A 19,959-nucleotide genomic window follows, 5' to 3' on the forward strand; every position below is an offset into this window, starting at 1 on the left:
GAAGAGTCCAGCTTTGCGCTGAACTCTGGAAACACCAGCAATTTAAGGGAGGTCGAATCTGACAGGTGCAGCCAGAGGAATGGGAGGAAAACTAGCAGAATGAGAGTCATAGAAGCCCAGAGAGGGGAACATTTCCAGGAAGGAGTCTGGAACCGAGTGAAACAGTGAGAAGTGAGTTGAAAGCTGTCAATCGCTCTGGCCTCGGGAAAGACCGAGGTACCTTCAGCAGAGACTGGGTGGACGGCCCGGGCTGGCCAGGGGTCTGGGGAGCTGGGGAGGGAGGCGGTGGGCTCTCTGGAAGACCAGGAGTGCAGATCCCACAGGCGCTCAACGGGGCTGACACCTCTCCTGTGGGTTCCCGAGGAAGGGGCTTGAGCAGGCCTTCGTTTGCAAAGCCTTAGAGATGTCTTCTGAAATTATAATTGGGTTTAAATTACTCTGCGTACAATTTGATTACAATGGTGAATAGGGATTAGGAGTGAGTGACCGATAATCCGAAGAGTGACACTGACGAGGAAGAAAATATTGCCCGCGGCGCTTGTCAAATTGCACCCCTTTGGAGGCCAGAGGGAGGGGGCGGAGGGCCGCTGAGCGCGGTGATTCGCTGACCCTGCACCACACCCACCCGCCCGCGCGCGCCCCGCAGCCTTCGGGGCTGGCCCCCGCCCGCCGGGGGGGGCGTGGCCACCTTCCGCCCCGCCCCGTCACCCGCGGCCACGTGATCTGTCAGTTCGCGGAGATGGAGGAAAATGGCCGCCGGGTTTGTTGAGGGCGAAGCGCTGAAAGCCGCCGTCTCTCCCTTTCCCGTCCTCTGACAGCGCCCGCGGCAAAGCGCGTCCTTTCCGTTCGAGCTGTAGGCGCGGTCCTCGGGCCGCGTTATGAGACGGTCAGTTTGGTGGTCGGCTTCGCGGGATGACTGGGGCGAGCAGGTGGGGGCGAGGCCCAGCGGGGAGGGGGCGAGGCCGGGTGTCTCGCCGGGCGACGCCGTGTGCGGAGGGCCCGCGGCCCGGTGAGGAGGGGGCGAGGCCGGGTGTGGAGGGGCCCGCGGCCGGGTGAGGAGGGAGGTGGGTGGGGAGGGGGCGAGGCCGAGCGCGGAGGGCCCGCGGCCGGGCGTGGGGGGGGGGGGGGGGGGGGGGGGGGGCGCGGGGTCCGGCTAGCTGGAGCGCCGGGAAGGTCTGGGACTCGGTGTCTGCGGTGGTCAGTCCGCCGGCCGGCGGAGAGGCGCTTGGCTGGGGGCGGGGAACCTGGGTGAAACCATTGTTTTTCTTTTGTCCAGCTGGCACGGTCTCCACTTGGGGACCCGCCGTCGCTGGTACCGTTACGGCAGGCGTTCCAGATTTGTCTCCCCGGGCTTCCAAGGGCGGGGTGGTTGGTTTTCTTCCCTTGCTTTCTTACCGGGCTTCATTGCTCCATTGTCCTGTGTGGGCCTTTACCTGCCTGGCAAAATACCAGCAAGCCATTGATTGCGACGCGTCTAGGATTTATTTATAGGGAAGCGATTTCCTTGTCAGCCAGCAATATTGGGTTATTGTTCTTTCAAGTCGTTGTTGACACAGGGGTTTAAACCGATGAGCAGTGTTTTCTTATTAATAACCGTTTAAGGAACCGTCTCTGCCCGCCGCTAGGGGCGCTGGCTAAAAATGTGGTTTCCCTAGCCTTGCCGCTGGCCTGGGGTGTGGCTCCGGAATCACCCCTTCCGATTATGGGGGGCGGGGGTGATTCTGACGTCTTGGCATTGCCCATACTTGGGCAACACGGAGGACCAAACGTCTAAAAAATTAAAGCACCTTAGGGGAGTTGATGGATTGTCAAGGTTGATAAATTCTGCGGGCAAGATTGCGTTCTTTGTTCTCGAGCTAGTAGCGCGGACACGCTCATGAAAATCATTCTGGGGTGCTTGTTAAAATGTCGGTTCTGGGCCCACCCCAGATCTACCCAATGGGATTCTCTGGGGGAGAAGCCAAGGAATACGTGTATCTGGCCCACTTACCAAGTCACTCCGGTGGACGCAAGGATGAGAATCCTTGTTCTGCATTCTTCGTGTGAATGATGTCCAGATCTGTTTTTCCCAGTGCCCGGTGGATTATCCAACCCAGCTGTTCTTGGAGCGCCTCAAATTCAGCCTGCCAAGGCACCCCAGGGCGGGACTGGTGAGGAGGGAGGGGGGCATTACCCTGCAGAGAGAACTCCTGACTCCACCCCCCCCCCCCAACTTCGGAGTTCCCTCTTCCCTCTTTTTGTTAATGGCTGCACCCTCCTCCAGCCACCTATGCTTGGCAGCTAATCATCTTTGAGTTTTCAAAGATTTCAAAAAAAGAAAATCTCCAGTCACATGGTTTCTTTGATCTTACATCCCGAATCTCTCTTCTCAATATTTTGGTAGGTGAAAAGGTCAAATATGGAGGATCTTACGTTGTTCAAGCTCATATCTGTCCTTTCTTCGTCATCCCCACCGCCCGTCCCCTCTCCCGTGGGTTGTTTTGGTGGTTCCCTGGCTGGGGAGTTCTCATTCTTTGTGTTTTTCTAGTCGGGGCCACGTACACCGCTGGGAGATTACCTTCCCCAGGACCATGCCAGCGTGCCATCCCCCTCTTCCTGCCTTTGCTCAAAAACTGTCAGTTTCTCAGCTTTATCTGCCACTATTTAGGGCTGTTTTGAAGGCAAGGGCTGGAGACTTACTCTTCTACCTCAGGGAAGAGGAGATTTATGGGACTTAATGGGAATCAGCAAGAAGTCAGCATCCAAGGCAGCTTCACCTTCTGCCCCTCTCCCCGGGGGCCAGGTTTGTTTTCTTCCTTATGAGGAGTCGTTTTCTCTGTTCTTACCTGTTCGGTTCTCTCTCTCTGCTGACTGGCTGTCTCAAAACTGTATCGTTTTGAAAATGGCCCATAATAACTGAGTCTTTGTCTCTAATTCCCAGTTCTCAAGGGAGGAATCTCGTTGGCCAGGCTTATGTTTTTGAGCATTCGCAGGTCCCAGATCACGTGCCCATCCTTGGTTATGTTGATGGTAGAAAACGGGGCTGTTGAGGGAAGCAGGGCCTGTGGGCAGCAAAGACCTAGGGAGGAGACACGTTTGGTATACCTGTGCATTTATCCAGTTTGACAGCTATCTGGGATGTTTCTACCTGCACTGCTCCTGTGGTAGGTTCTGGGGAGATGAGAACGAAGGACAGACAGCCCTCATCTTTGAAGAAGTTAGGATCTAACCAGCCACCCTCACTTTCCAGTCTTAGCTCTCACTTTTACTTAAAACTCCCCCCCCCCCGCCCCCATGCTATTCATTGTTTCTTGGGTATACACTGCACAGTCACTTGGCTGTCCGTGTTTATCTTCACATGACAGTACCAGGGTCAGGCTGTGCGTGCCAGGCCAGTTCCTGACAGCCAGGGGCTGCTTTTCTCTTTCTCGGCCCCAATTTTATGGGCATTGTGTTGGATATCAGGTGGTTCTTGCAAGAACTTGGAGTTTAGAGCTGTGGACAAGGATGAGCAAAATGGTGTACAAGCAGTCTAAGTTTAGGTGTGTGCACAGAGTGTGGAGTCGGAGAGTCAGGGCACTGGCCCAGCTCAGAGGAAGCAGCCAGCCAGTGGAGGCTTCCAGAAAAAGATAATGTTAGAGCCACGTCCAGAAGACGAGTAGAAACTGTCTGGGCATATCTGTGGAGGATGGGCTTTCTAAACTCAGGGGGATATGGGTGCGGAGGCCCAGCAAAAAGAAAGTGTGGGGCGGTCAGATTAGTAGATTAGTCTGCCTGGACCTGGGAGTGGGGAAGCAGGTTTGGGTAGAGGGTGGGAGGGATGGGTCTGGAAGGGAAGACAGAGGCGCGGCTGGAATGGTCAGATGTGGCCAGACCGTGAAGGATCTACCTGTCTTCACCATCATAATCCAGGAATGCGTGTACGAGTTCTCACTGCTCTGCACAGAGCAGAGTTTTCCATAGGAATCGTAGAATTGAATAGTGAATATTTACAATGGCGTTTAAAGGCTTCAGGGGCTTCCATTCCTTGAATGACTCGTGAGTAACAAAACCACCATCTTTTGTTCTCCCGGCATGAATTTATGGGAAACTAACAGAAGGATTTTAAAAAGGAAGTTATTTAGATCCCTCTTGCTTCGCTGTGGCAGTTTGATCGAGGTAGGGGAAGACTGGAGACAGGAGACTTCCTAAGTTGGGGGACTATCACATTGATCCAGGTGAGAGATGGTGCAGTAGGAATTTTTGGGACAAGTGCCTAGATTATAACAGTTTTCTCTTTTCTGAAAACAGTGCCAATACTATGTGACCTTGTAACCCCCTCCCAACCCTGTGACCATAGTTAATTGGTTCTGGTTGGCACTTGATCCAAGCTGGGACTTTTGAATCTGGGAACAAACCATGATTTGCTTTCTCCGATTTGAGAACCCGATTTGGGCCTAGATAACTCTTGGCAGCCATTTTTCCACTTGTGTAGAAAAAGTTGGTCTATAATAGAGAATGAGAATTCTCCTGGCATTTGAGGTCCAGGGACACCCACCTTTCCCACAGTGTGCTTATGGGAAATAAATCAGTATCCTTAAAATAAATCCCCTGTTTGGCTGAAGCTGGGTTAAATTTGTCTCTTGTACCCTCGGGAGTCTTGATTAGCGTATATGGTGAAGGCCCTGAACTAGGGCACTGAGAGTGGGGTTGGCCCATCTCAGATGTTGGGAAGTACATTAGACTGAAAGTGGTAACTGTTGCACGCTGAAGAGAGCAGTCAGTGCTTTGGAAGGGTGGATGTGAGGATAGTGTTCCAAATGGAGGGAGTAAGTTGAGCAGAAGGGAGGGGTGTGGAGCAGGACGCAGGTGGGGGCAACTCTGAGTGCTTCAGCTTGGCTGGGCAATGGGGTTGAGTGGGGTTTTAGCCTTGATCCTAGAAGATGTGAGAACAAATGGAGGCGTTGGATATTGGTGATGACTTCAAAAAATTTCTCTCACTGGTTTGCAGTGATAAAAGTATCATATTCTAGGGGATGTAATGTACGGCCTGGGGAGTACAGTCAGTAGAGCCGATAGTATTGTAATAACTTTGTGTAGTGACAGATGGAGATAACAATGTACACTTGAAACTAATAGGATATTGTATGTCAATTATACTTCCTGGAGAGGGGATAAGTATTAGGAAATAAAGTTTCTAAAGAAAATAAAATTTACATTAATGCCATCACCATTTGATCTGTTTCATTACAGTACTTTAAAATGTATATATTTAAAATAGTTGAGATATTGTATAGTTTTTTTGGTTTTTTGTTGTAGTTTTTTTTCTGCCACTAAATATATCACGAACATTTTTTTTCGTTAGTATATTTTTTTGGAAACATGTCGACAACTCTATCTGATTCCACTGTGTGACCATATCATAATTTATGTAATCTCCCATATCTGAGTTTTTGTTCTTATGAATAAAATTGTGTTGTATTTAAAATCTTTGTCCATGTTTTTTGTGTTTTTAGAATTGATTCTGAGGAGTGAAATTACTTAAGTTTGAGGATTTTTTAAAAAATAAGGTATTATTGAGGTACAATTTACACCAATATTATTTACCTTTTTAGTGTCCAGTTTTGAATTTTTTTTTTTTATTTTTTTTTATTTTTTTTTTATTTTTTTTTTATTTTATTTTTGGGACAGAGAGAGACAGAGCATGAACGGGGGAGGGTCAGAGAGAGAGGGAGACACAGAATCGGAAACAGGCTCCAGGCTCTGAGCCATCAGCCCAGAGCCTGACGCGGGGCTCGAACTCATGGACCGCGAGATCGTGACCTGGCTGAAGTCGGACGCTTAACCGACTGCGCCACCCAGGCGCCCCCCAGTTTTGAATTTTGACACATGCATATAATCATGTGACTACCACCATAATCAGAATATAGAATAGTCCAAGAACTCCCCAAATGCTCTTGTACCCCAATGTAGTCACCTCATTCTCCCCCCTTAGACTCTGACAACCTCTGTTCTATTTTCTGTCCATATAGTTTTCCTTTTTCAGAATGTCATATAAATGGAATCATATAGTGGAATAGTTTGTCTTCTGGTCCCCAAAGATAGACTTCCATCCCACATGCAAAACACATCAACCTATCCCAAGGGCCCCCAAAGTCTCAGTTCAGCTTTAACTCAGAGTCCCAAAACTCATTTGAATTTCAGCTCTCAGGTTCTAAATCTCATCATAGAAATCAGGTATGAGTAAAGCTCGGGGTAGAGCCATCCTGGGGCATGATTGCTGTCCGTCTATGAACGTGTGAAACTCGAGAAGTCAGGAGGTATAAAGTACGATGAGGGGACAAGCGTGGAATACCAGTAATTGACATTGTTCAAGGGGGGCGGGGGAAATGGAAGGAAAAAAAAGACATCACTAGTCCCAGGTAATGGTATTCTCTTAGAGAAAAAGTTTTTAATTTCGGTGAACTGATTTATCGATTTTCTTTTTTTGAGAACCATGCTTTTAGTGTTATATCAAAGAAATCTTTGTTTAATCCAGAATAGTCTATATTATCTTCTAGAAGTTTTGTGTTTTTTAGATATTTAGGTCAATTTTAGTATATGCATTTTGTGTAAGGTACGGGTTGAGATTTGTTTATTTGTATTTGGATGTCCAACTGGATACAACATCATGCCTACTTTTTTTGCATTTACATTCTAGTAATGGTAGATGGACAATAAACACACAATATGTCGTATTTCCAATGGTGATAAGGGCCACTGAGAAATAAAGGAGGGCAAGGAGGTGGGAATGTGGGGACCCCTGTGGAGTATGTGTGAGGTTGTTACTATTTCACATCACATGGTCAGATTAGACTTTCCTAACAAGGTGATTGAAGGAAGTGAGGGAGGGAGCCATGTGCATTTCGGTGGAAGAGATTTAGGCAGACAGAATCCCTGGGGTGGCACAGCCCTTGACCTCTTCAGGCAATGAAATGGATAAGGGAGAGTGGTGGGAGATGAGGTCGCTTAGAGTCATGGAGACCAAGGTAACACCCGTGATTTGAGTTCCTGGCGAAGCCATTGGAAGGCTTTGAGCAAAGAAGGATGTAATCTGACTCAGTGCTCTGCCAGGTGTGGGTCTTCAGTCAGCAGCAGCGGCTGCCGGGACCTTGTTAAAGATGCAGACTCAGGGGCTGCACCCACACCTACCAAGTCAGACTCTGGGGGCGAGGCCCAGGCATCTGTGTTTTACAGGCTGTCTAGGTGATGCCGATGCATGTTATGCGTTAAGAAGCTCTGGTCAGACTTACGTTTTCAGAAGATCGCCGTGGTTGCCTCGCGGAGGATCGATCGTGAGGAAGGCGAACGGAAGGAAGGAGAACAGTTAGGATCTAGATGAGAAGTCACAGTGGCTTGGACCAGGGTGGTTGTGATGGAGGTGGTGAGTGGTGGTTGGATGTGAGATATGTTTTATAGGTAGAGCCAAAAGGATTTGCTAACAGATTGAATGTGGAGTGGAGAGGGTGAGACGAGGCAGAGAGAATTCCATGGAGGAACAGAGCTGGAGCTGCCATTTCCTGAGGTGGAGGAGAAGTGGAGCACTTCCTTTTGTGTAGGGGAGGTGATGAGGACGGCTGGGGGGATGCGTGTGGAGTTTGGGACTTGGATGAGTTAAGGCTGAGTCGTGTGTGAGTCTTGGCAAGGGAGGGGTGGGCGTTTTGACAGCTGGGCTGTGGGGCCTTCACTCCTGCGGGTGGAGGTCTGCTTGTACAAATGTAAGGTGAAGAATGATAATATAGTCAGTAGTAAATTTGGTTTTTTTTCCCCCTCAATCACATCTGTGCTTTCCTAATCAATATGTGTGTTTTATCTAATCTGCTTTTGACAGGTTTTGCAATAAAGAGAACTACAGCTTTTCGTGAAAATGTCAGTTCTGATATCACAGAGTGTAATAAATTATGTAGAAGAGGAAAACATTCCTGCCCTGAAAGCTCTTCTAGAAAAATGCAAAGATGTAGATGAGAGAAACGAGGTAAGACCAAGTTTCTGAAATTAAAATCCTTGAACAAACATTGGTTGACCACCGACTGCTGTGTACAAGGTGTTGGGCCAAGAAAAAATGTAAGAAATAGGAAGTTCTTAACCTTGGTAAGATTGTTAACAGTACTTGAAGCTCCAACTCCCTATTTCTTTCTCCCCAGCCCCTGGCAGCTGCTCCTCTACTTTCTGTTTCTAGGAACTTGACTGCTCTTTGTACCTCATATAAGTGGAATCATACAGAATTTGTCTTTTTGTGACTGGCTTATTTCACTTAGCATAATATCCTTAAGGTGCAATCATGTTGTAGCATGTGACAACATTTCTTTCCTTTTTAAAGCTGAGTAACGTTCAGTTGTACGTATATACCACATTTTGTTTATGCATTTATGTACTGATGGACTTTTGGGATTTTTCTTCCTCCTGGCTGTTGCCTAAATAGCGCTGCTATGAACATGAATATGCAAATATTATAAATGTTTTTAAAGCTGTTGAATCAACTGTTACTAGTTTATGACTATGATTATTTTTGACATAGGGTACCTAAATTTCATTAAATGTTAGCTCTCATAAGGAAATCTTAACAAAAAAATTTTGTTATTGCAATAACCTTGTGATAGTTAGTGTTTTTATTGAATCAGCTCATGCTGAGGGGCACCTGGGTAGCTCAGTTGATTAAGTGTCCGACTTTGGCTCAGGTCATGATCTTGAAGTTTGTGAGTTCGAGCCCCATGTTGGGTTGTGGGCTGACATCTCAGAGCATGGAGCCGGTTTCAGATTTTGTGTCCCCCTCTCTGTCCCTCCCCTGCTTGTGCTCTGTCTCTGTCTCTCTCTCAAAAATAAATAAACATTGCAAAATAATAATAAATAAAAGAATAATGCTGATACTTATCTTGATTTACAGGTAAAGGACTTAATCCCCCAGTTTCCTATCCAAGATATTACCTGTTAGAACCCAAATTTGAACTCTGTTCTATTTGATTTCAGAGCATAATCTGTTTATACTCTGTTGCCATTCTTTGAGTTTTCAGAATAAGTTCATCCAATGATGTACTGATATATTCAGTGTTTCTATATTGAACACAGTATGTTTTGGGTAGGTAACTCCTCTGTGATTGTGCATTGTCAATAATTGTTCTAAACAGATAAGAGAAAATTTATAATTGGAGATTGTTCACTGTTATGAAAGAATTACTTAGGGGCACCTGGGTGGCTCAATCGGTTAAGCGTCCAACTCTTGATTTTGGTTCGGGTCATGATCTCGCGGTTCGTGGGTTTGAGCCCCATGTTGGGCTTCACACTGAGCGTGCAGAGCCCTCTTGGGATCTCTCTCTCTGCCTCTCCCTCTGCCCCTCCCTCACTCTTGTCTCTCTCTCAAAATAAATAAACAAACTTAAAAATATATTTAAAAAATAAAAAGAATTACTTACAAAAGTGGTCATTTTAATTAGTATATATTAACACACTTGGAATAATAAAATGATTATAGTTTAAAAATATTAAGTATCACTTCATAGACATTTTCTATGGGAATACTGAAAAAATAGCCTCACATGCAAGGACAAATACAGCACATCAATGAGCACAAAATTTTATTAATCTCATTCGTGTAAAGAATTAAGCATATTTGGTATAGAGCTTAAGTTGACATCATGCATGAGGTAGCATTTAACTGATATTAATAGTATTTATATCTAGTGTAGTATTGTATCCATTCAAATTTGAGTTTTAAAATAATGATTTGAAACAACCTGGATTATTAAACTATGGCTCAGTGTGAATGATGGAGACAAAGTAGCTTTCTCAAGTCCTTTTATTGCATTTTGCTTCTACAAGTGTTTATAAAATTTAAAGTTTATAGAATTCTATAAAGTTGTGTGGATTTCCTCTCTTCTTTGTTGCCCCTAAAAGTATGTAATTACCTTATGTTAATGTGTTTTGGTTATCAGTTTTGAAAAGGTCTCAAATCAATAAAATACAGTTAAGCGACTGGCTCTTGATCTCAGTTCAGGTCTTGATCTCAAGGTCATGAGTTCTAGCCCCATGTTGGGCTCCATACTGGGTTGTAGAACCTACTTTAAAAACAAAAAGCAAGAAGAACTTAGCCTGTGGGATGCCTGGGCGGCTCAGTCGGTTAAGCATCTGCCTCCTGATTTTGGCTCAGGTCATGATCTTGTGGTTCGTGAGTTCAAGCCCAGTGTTGGGCTCTGTGCTGATGGCGTGGAGCCTGTTTGGGATTCTGTCTGTCTGTCTCTCTCCTCTCCCTCCCCCCCCCTCCCCCAATGAATAAACCTTAAAATAAAATAAAGTAATGTGGGGGAAATTTCTGTATTTAGCATACAATTGGCTGCCATCAGTAAATGCTAATTTCCTGCCACCTTTTCTCTCTGCTTTATTTGTAAACTAGATAAATCTCAGCCTGTGAACATTCTCAATGATGACAGGTCTTCGCCCTTTGTAAAGTAGTGATGGGTTTTTATTTTTAGAAAAGAACAGAAAGTTTCTCGGAGGTCTTCTTGGTATAAGATTTTAGTGCTGAGGTGGGACAGTATTCTCCAAGAAAATGAAGTGGAACTGTCAATTCAAGGAGTGGATTTTGTTATGTGCTTAGAAATAGGCTCTGAGGCAAATTTCAAAGGAGAATTTAAAAATGTTTTAGTTTCACTACAATTATTGGAAGAAGTATATATTCTCCCAAGATTTGCTTTAAAGGGCACTGGTTATTGAGGTCTAGTACACCTAAATAAATTCAAGTAGGACTACCTAGGATTTGGGAAGAACAAAAAGGGATCCTGAGTAGGAAGTGTTTTTGCACTGTAGTCTCCTGGGGAGCTGAGATAAAGTATGGTGACCTGTCGGGGGAACGTCCCTTGGTGCAGCGTTCTGTTCTAATGTGTTCCGGCTTGAGGTCATCGTAAGTGGAGTAAGGGTTATGTGAACAGGTGATCCTGTGTAGTTTGGAAAGCAGTGGGCTTGGGGTTTACTGGGATGCGTGGGATTAGGTATGGAAAGGGCCTTTAGTGATTCATTTTAAAATGGAAGGATAAAGTCACGGCTGTTTTAAGTTACTCTCTCTCCGCAACTGTAGTTAGAAGATTGGTTAAGCAAGAACTAATAGAATAAACAAATGTTTTGTTATAAGGCCCAGCTTATAAGGTCACTTTTCTTCTATCTTTTAGAATGTAATAACTTCATGGCAACCTTTTTGGTAAATTATTTATCTTTTTGAGTGGTGTAGTTGTCAAAGGTGTATCAGTTAAGGATCGCTTTGGACTGCGTGCGACAGCTCCTACAACCATGTCTCCATCAACTTAAGGTCTTATTTTTCTCACGCGCTGATAAGCCGGAGGAACCGTTCCAAGGTTGATGTGACGGCTTCAGGAGATCTTCCCAGGCTCCTTCTGCCCTTCTGTCCACTCCTCGCTGTGTGCTGGTCACTGCGCGTTGGCCGTCACAACGCCGGCATTGTGTCTCGTGAGGCAAGAAGCCCAGAGACAGGCCGGCCGAGCTCGTCCGGTTCCCGGGCGGCCTGGGCCACTTAGCCGGGGCAGTGTCCTGGGATCATTCCGGCTGCAAGCCAGGCTGAACTACGTGGGGATTTTGTTTTTGGTTTTGTTTTTAAGCTGAGCACATTGCTGCCCCTAACACAATCCCGTCACTCGATATTGGGAGACAACTAATAGTTTCTGCAAGAGAAACGAACGACTATTCAAGTCTTTCGTCTGGCGTGTTTCTAGTTAATCACATTTATATCATCTTTTGTGTTTGTGTTATAGGTATTTTTACACATCTATGTTATTTTTTCCCCTCATATGCTAGAAGCACCTGTCTCTGTGAACTGTCTGACGTGACTGTGACCCCCAAGAGTAAACAAAAAATGTCTGAGTCTCTGGAGTTACTAATCTGAAAATTCTGATGTAAAATTCACATATCCTTAGGGCTATAGATTCAGGGTTAATTGGCTTTAATTTATATATTATACCAATGACTTTGTTGTCTCACTTTTTATCCTGGTTGACTAGAAGGGAGAAGGGTGCTGCAGAAAGTTGGTCAAAGAGGTTAGAGCTGACAGAGGCAAGCTGGGTGTGATAATTGGGGTCTGTAGTTATGACTCAGAATTGTAAACATGATGTGTAAAGGTAATCTGTTTAATAAGTAGTAAGTAATGTGTGCATTGCTTTATAAATTAATGGCTACCATGCAATATATAATCAAATTTAATGTTTAAAGGATAAACTTTTTCACCTGGAAAATCTATTTGTGGATAATACCTCATTCCCTAATGACTTTGGTTGAATGACATGTAATTTAGTATCCGTTGTTCTGTAAGAATGTCTGTGTTTAATGCACTTTAGGTGTGTGCTTTGTTTAAACCAATATTTGTGTTTAACTCCTATGTTATTATAATAGTATCTGTTGTATTTTTGCCAATTATTATAATTATTCGCTTGTTTTTTAAAAAAATGTTTGAGAGAGAGAGAGAGAGAGGGAGAGAACAAGCAGGGGAGGGGCAGAGACAGAGAGGGAGACAATCCTAAGCAGGCTCTGCACCGCCAGCACAGAGCCCAGTGCGGGCTGGAACTCATGGAACCGTGAGATTGTGACTTGAGCCAAAACCAGGAGTCAAATGCCTAGCTGACTGAGCCACTCAGGTGTCTGCCAATCACCCAGGCGCCCCCCAATCACCCAGGTGCCCCCCCCCAGTCACCCAGGCACCCCCCCAATCACCCAGGCGCCCCCCCCAGTCACACAGGCGCCCCCCAATCACCCAGGCACTCCCCAATCACCCAGGCGCCCCCCCAGTCACCCAGGCGCCCCCCCCAATCACCCAGGCGCGTCCCCCCAATCATCTGCCTGACCCATCCCCCATCCCCTCCACTCCTGTAACTATCAGATTGTTGTCTATAGTTAAGAGTCTGTTTCCTGGTTTGCCTCTCTTTTTTTTGGGGGGGGGGATATAGTATTAAATAAAAGAACAGACATGCTTCTTACTCTCGTGGAGTTTAGAGCCTTTAAGAGAAAGGATAATAATCAGGTGTTGATCCCACAAATGTAAGTAATTACAAACAAGGATTAGTATAGTAAAGGAAAACTAGAGGAGTTGGTAAGGCTTCCCTGAGGGGTTGATGTTTGACCCAAGAGCTGATGTGACCTTATAAGCTGGGCCTTATAACAAAACATTTGTTTATTCTATTAGTTCTTGCTTAACCAATCTTATAACTACAGTTGTGGAGAGAGTAACTTAGAAACAGCCGCGACTTTATTCTTGGTAGTTAATTGGGTGGGACAGAGGGAAAAGTTTGTGTGAGGGTCCAGAGGTGGGAAAGAGCTTACGGGTTTGTTGGTGAGGAGGGAATGGCCCAGAATAGGTTTTGAGGTGGTCCTGCCACAGCCACTGTCAGTATTTTGGTTCTGATCCAAAAGAGCAACAGGAAACCACTGAGGATTTTAAGCAGAGAAATGATGTCATATTAGCATTTTAAAAATCACGGCTATTCCCCCACCCCCCACTGATATACACATAGTAAATAGATGCTTCGATAAATATTTATCTAATCGAACTTAATTTTCGGTGTAAATCTTTTCTCGTATACCTTAAGTATGTGGTAACACCTTTAGTGCCGTCACCGTTAGCCCAGAGCCCCTAACCTGTTTCACACCGTGGCCCTCACGGAAGGCCACAGTGTGTGCGTTGCCCTTGCTGTAGGTGAGCCTTGCTGCTGGAGGCGAACCCATCCCAGGATCTGGCTGCCCGGGCCCTGCCACGCTGTCTCAGGGCTCAGGAAGTACTGTCTCTTATTACCGTGTCTTATTCTAGGCACACAGGCTGGGCAACTGTGGTGTCATGAGCAGAAGCTTTAGTTTAATGAATTAAGATTAGAAGGGAGGTCTTAAAAAAACTGTTTATGTATATTATATATATAGCACCTAGATTGTTTTTATTTATTATTTTACTTTCCTCCCCTTTGCCCTTGACAAACATCTTAAATATATTAAAACCACATTCTGTATCATATTCTATCTGCTATAGTTAGAGAATTTGGTTACCATAAATATGCTAAGAGTTTTTAAAAAAATGTTTATTTTTGAGAGAGAGAGAGAGAGAGAGAGAGCGCGAGCGCGCGCGTGAGTGAGGGAGGGGCAGAGAAAGAGAGGGAGACACAGAATCTGAAATAGGGTCCAGGTGCTGAGCTGTCAGCACAGAGCCCGACACAGGGCTCGAACTCGGGAATGGTGAGATCATGACCCAGGCCAAAGTTGGATGCTTGACTAATTGAGCCACTCATGTGCCCCGAATGCTAAGATTTTTATATACATTGTGGTGATTACTTTTCAGAGCCTAGTATTATTCATGTTGACTTATTTGTTTTTTAAGTTTATTTATTTTGAGAGAGAAAGCACAAGTGAGGAGGGGCAGAGAGAGAGAGAGAGGAAGAGAGAAAGCGACAGAGAGACAGAGACAGAGAGAGAAAGAATCCCAGGCAGGCTCCACTGTCAGTGCAGAGCCCACTGTGGGGCTCGAACTCACGAACCATGGGATCATGATCTGAGCCAAGGTCAGACGCTTAACTGACTGAGCCACCCAGGTTCCCCTCATGTTTATTTATTTTGAATGAAATTTAGCATCAAAGTAGACTACTAATGCTGTAGTAAAAAAAACCGTTTTGTTTTCTCTTTGACTTTTATATTATTAGTCAACTGAAAACTTAAGATTTCAAAGGTGTTTGTAAACTTAAGAAATTCTGTAAACAATGTTTGACATCCATTGTGATAAGCAGGGTGTACTTAACTGTGGCATTTCAGTTACAGTACAGCATCTTGAAAAGCTCTCTGTGTCTTTTATATTCTCTAGTGTGGCCAGACTCCACTGATGATAGCTGCTGAACAAGGCAACCTGGAAATAGTGAAAGAATTAATTAAGAATGGAGCTAATTGCAATCTGGAAGATTTGGTATATATTAAGATAATCTACTTTGTTGTTCTTGTCTTCTCCATAACTTTGCTCTTTGTTTTTGAGAAGGGATTCAAAATTAGTAGGTCACAGTTGTGCTTTCAGATCTGTCTTAACTTTGCCTCCTCTACCAAGTCTGCTTTTTAAAGGGGTGATACGGGAGAGGAATTTTTATTTTCAGTGAAAGGTCTCAGCACTTCCTGTTTTTTATACCCAGCTGGCACTGGCTGAATAGGGAGCACATACACCTGGGCACTTGTAGCCTTTATTTAAAAAGAAAGGACAGTAGTTCTTTATCACATAGTTTCTAAATCCATCATATGGGATTGCGTTAGTTTAATAGCCTGTGAGTGTGCTCTTAAATCTGATGACAAGCTCTTTAATTTCAATTTATAGCAATGGTTGCTAGCCACAAGGATTAGCTGTGAAGTTTTGATAGTCATCTTTCCTTTTTCCACGAAACCTCAGAGTGTGGTTAGAAGGCCAGTGACAAGACCAAGCAGCTGTGAGAGCGCTTGACACACTGCGGTCACGCGGGCAGACGGATAACTTCTTGACAGAGCTTATGCTGCGGTGTTATTTTAGACTAGTTCACAGTGGGGTCAGATCATGTCAGTTTGGTATGATCATTTGGTATGTAAAGTCGAACTTATTTTTCCTCACTTTGGATTTTTGTTTTTTGGTTTTGAAATGGTAACGTTTGTGACTGTGCGTTCCAGGATAACTGGACAGCACTGATCTCGGCATCAAAGGAAGGGCACGTGCACGTTGTGGAGGAACTGCTGAAATGTGGGGTCAACTTGGAGCACCGCGACATGGTACGTATGAGGGCTGTGGTACGTTTCATTAGCCGGAGCCTTGTTAACAGTAGTGGATATGTCTGGGACCTTGGCTTCTCGTGCAGGAGGTGCTATTATAATACCGTTCTTAGGGTCTGGGGCTGGGCACTGAAATGACTCTCAGGAATGTGTTAAAGCCCAGGTGATACAATGAACCTCTTTTAGAGTATTCTTAGTTATTGTTATTCTTGGTTTATTTCAGAGTTTAAAATTCTGAAATATTATTGAAAACAACTCATTGACTTTCAACGCGACAGTGTTTTGAAACAAATGTGAAAGAATTGTTTCCTTTAAAGAGGAACTTCAAGAGGGACAGTATAGTCTTATAAATATTTTCGGTTCAAAGTGATAATTTCCAGAATAATATTTATAAATTTATTTTAAAAATATAATTGTGTTCGGCCATGCCATCTGTACACATTACAAGTTCAACAAGATGTGATTCTTTATTGTCTGAGCTCTTGCTGCATCGTGGCATCTGCTTAAAGCATAAAGATGAAGAAAGAGATCATTTCTAGCCTATTTATCCTGCAAAATGTTAAGTCTTTTCCAAAGTTAGCTTTAGTAGTGGAAGAGAGGAAGGAATTGATCTGCCGTGGTGTCTAAAACGTACATTACTTTGCTGATAATGTGAAGTGCAGGTGGTCTGAGCTTTCAAGAAACCGCAGCATTCTGCTGTCTTACGCTTACTATGATAATTTACGTGGTGTGTTTATTTCCATAAGCTTAGCTGTATTCTCACGCTTAATGAAGTGGGTGGGATACTTATTTTTATATAAAGATACAGAACCATTTTTATCCTGCTTATTTCTGAAAAGGAGTTGAAGTATATTGCTCTAAAAGTTTAGGGAGAGAATTCCATGATGTCAGTAACCCAGGCAGAGAATGGGTATGGCAGGCGGGAATAAAGTGTGGTCTTCTCATCTTACTGACATATAAAGTAGAAGGGAAACTCATGGAGTTTCCTAGTTCTCAATATCTTGTTAAAGGCACCAAACCTGTTTATCACATGGATTAATATTAGGTTCCCATTCTGTGCCTGGTCCCTTTATACGCGTTAGCTTCTCTATGGTGAGTTGACTTCTCAGAACAATCCCATGGGCTGGGAATTCCTTTTGTTCTCAATGGATGTAGTTCAGGAAATTGAAACTGGAAGAAGTGCCCTGTGCCCAAAGCAGTCAGGCCGAGGTTTGAACCCAGGTCTGCCTTACTCCAAAGGCTTTCTCCTCTATCGCTGCTCCCCTGTTTATTAGCGGGGAGTGAGGAACTATAGAGTACGTGTTATTGAATGTGTCAAACTTAGCAAGATTGCACAAAATTATCTTAAGCTTTTTTAGTTCTCCATATTTTTTATTTCCCCTGAGTAATCACCACAACTTGTTTTAACAGATCTAAAGGGTCTTTGCGTTTGGCTTTCAAATGCCAAAAGTTGGGAAAACTGAGGACCGTGTTTCCCTGAGTAGTTAGTATCGAGGGACCGAAACCTCACAGGATCGGGTGGGTGGCAGTAGCTGAGCCATGAGGGAAGGCAGAGTCCTTGGGACTTGTGTAAGGAGAGGAGGGCGACCGCCAGGCGCTGCTGGGGTTCAGGAAGAACTCCGGGGTGTAACGTCTGGGAATCTAGTGAGGGTTTTTCCTTGAGAGGACCTTTGTGGGCACTGAGCTACAGCTACTGCTGTAGGTATTCGGTTCTGATCTTTTCATTTGCAGATTTGGGTATCGGTCTCTCAGGATTAAATGTTAATCTCCTAGATGCTTGCATAGGGTGACATTATACAAATTAAAATGAGAGCCTGATATTCAAACAGTTCTGGGAAGGCATTTTAAAGATCGAAATATTGGTATATGTGAAACTTGACTAAAATATTCAGCTCTATAATTTGAGCTAAATTGTCAGCCTTTCCTTGTCTTTTATGACCTTGACACTTTGGAAGATCACTCCTCTGGCATCTTTAGAATCTCTCTCAATTTAGATTTGTCTGATGCTTCTCATGATTAGGTTGAGATTATACTTTGCTGGGGAAGGATACCACAGAGACGATATTCCCTTCTCTGCGCATCTAGGTACATGCTAGCAGAGTTTGTCACTGGTGAGGTTGACCTTGGTCTCTTGGTTAAGGTAGTGTCTGCCAGATTTCTTCATTGTAAGGTTACTATTTTCCCCTTTGTAATTGCTAAATATGTTGGAGAAGATACTGCTTTTGATTAAACTTTCACTCATTTGTTTTAACATCTATCAGTATATCTTGCATGCAGCAGTTATTAATGTGGTGTTATAATGGTGATTTTCCTACTCCCCTCATTCTCTGTACATTGATCAATTGGAATTCTTCCGTAAGGAAGAGTCGTTTCTCTCCCCTGCACACCCCGCCCCCCCCCACCCCCCACGTATCTGTATGTAGTTACATATCTGTGGATATATATGGTCTGATGAATATTTATTTATTTATTTATTTTTAAGTGTTTATTTATTTTGAAAGAGAGAGAGCGCAAGCTGGGGAGGAGACGAGAGAGAGAATCCCAAGGGGGCTCGAACCCACAGACTGAGATCGTGAGCTGAGCTGAAATCAAGAGCTGGACGCGCCTAACCGACTGAGCAACCCAGGCGCCCCTGATGAATATTTATTTTGTTCTTCGGTTTATAATTCGGTTCTGTACCTGTTTTTCTGCTCAGGTTGTTCCAGCTTTGGCCATGGAAGCTTCTATACCCTTTTAACATGTGCTGTCCTTATTTTCCGGCATCACAAGATGCTTCAGGCTCAGGTTCATCTTGTATTTTTCCTGGCTTATTTTCCTGATTATTAGCCCTGGAATCAATCAGTTTTCCATGGAAGCCTGTTTTCTTTTATTGGAAAATGGTATTGAGAAACCAATATCTTGGTGTTAGGTATGCTTGTTATTGCTGGGGTGTCACTGCTTATAGTCCTTCTCAATGGATAGACATAGAAGATAGATGTCTTTATGCTAATTCTTGCATATACATGCATCTATTTCTATATGTATTTGGGTGTGGGGGGGATGTATCTTTTTTTTAAAGAGACCAGGTTAATACTGCCAACCAAATTCATTATAGACTTTTCCCTTTCCTTAATTTGTAACCCTTCTCTGATAATGAGAAATCTGGCCCTATTATCTGCACAATGTATTCACTTATTTGTTCAACTCTAGGATACAAATTAAAGTAGCTACAGAATTTCTAATCGATACTCTGAGAGAAAGAGGTTTACCTACTTAGTACAGTGTCTGTGCATAGTTCTTTCTGTCTTTTTTTTTTTTTTTTTAACGTTTATTTATTTTTGAGACAGAGAGAGACAGGGCATGAACAGGGGAGGGGCAGAGAGAGAGGGAGACACAGAATCTGAAACAGGCTCCAGGCTCTGAGCGGTCAGCACAGAGCCTGACGCGGGGCTCGAACCCACGGACCGTGAGATCATGACCTGAGCCGAAGTCGGACGCCCAACCGACCGAGCCACCCAGGCGCCCCAGTTCTTTGTCTTTAACATTACAGTATTCAGTCAAAACATTGCTTTCCAAAGTTACCTACGGTTAGCTTCTAAGTAGTTATGTGATTATGTGATTCATTTGTAATACAGTTAGATTCATTTGGCCCAGTCTGTATTCTATTTTTTCTCTCCACGTTCTGGTTGATTTTTGAAAAATTTGCACACAGTACAATTCCCTCTTGTGCTGTACAGTTCTGCGGGTCTGGACAAGTGCATCATGTGTACATCTGCCGCCACATTTTAAACAGAGCCGTTTCACCGCTAACAGTACCCCCATGCTGCCCCTTTATAATTCCCCTCCACCCCCTCCTCAGCCCCTGGCCACTGCTGATCTGTTTTCCCTTTCTACAATTGTGCCTTTTCTAGATTAGGGCAAGTATTTTTTTTAATCTCCTTTTTAGTGATGATGAAAGAGAATCAGAGAAGGATTAGGTGATTTATATTCTCAAAACCAAATGTGGATTTAAATGCCGGTTCAAAGACAAAACGTTCATTTCTTAGTATAATTTGATTACATTGGTCTCTTTTACTGAATTGTGTTCTAGCTGAAGAGAAAATTGCTTAAAATAAAAAAACAGTAGAAAAGAAAATTGCTCCTGTAGTTTAGAAAATAGAAAGTTGTCATGCTGGTAATTCATACTTGATGACTTCGCCCCTGGATATCATGATCTACAGATCATTACCTTAG

The 19,959-nt window shown here is 44.0% G+C and overlaps 1 protein-coding gene across 10 annotated transcripts in view; it reads left to right on the top strand.

Annotated features, from left to right (window-relative positions):
• The first annotated feature begins 799 nt into the window (after positions 1–799).
• The window catches only part of KIDINS220 (kinase D interacting substrate 220), a 95,931-nt gene continuing 76,771 nt past the window's right edge, over positions 800–19,959 (top strand). For 8 of the 10 annotated variants that reach the window (XM_049652576.1, XM_049652580.1, XM_049652583.1 and 5 more), the window contains exons 1-4: positions 800–886; positions 7,829–7,972; positions 14,831–14,929; positions 15,649–15,747. In XM_049652576.1, coding sequence (XP_049508533.1) covers positions 7,865–7,972; positions 14,831–14,929; positions 15,649–15,747 — 306 coding nt within the window. In that variant the 5' untranslated portion in view covers positions 800–886; positions 7,829–7,864. Of the gene's footprint in view, positions 930–7,828; positions 7,973–14,830; positions 14,930–15,648; positions 15,748–19,959 lie in introns of all 10 variants that reach the window. The other 2 variants (XM_049652577.1, XM_049652582.1) reach the window with 2 other exon arrangements.

The sequence above is a fragment of the Panthera uncia genome (assembly GCF_023721935.1).
Source record: "Panthera uncia isolate 11264 chromosome A3 unlocalized genomic scaffold, Puncia_PCG_1.0 HiC_scaffold_12, whole genome shotgun sequence".
NCBI classification, from domain to species: domain Eukaryota; kingdom Metazoa; phylum Chordata; class Mammalia; order Carnivora; family Felidae; genus Panthera; species Panthera uncia.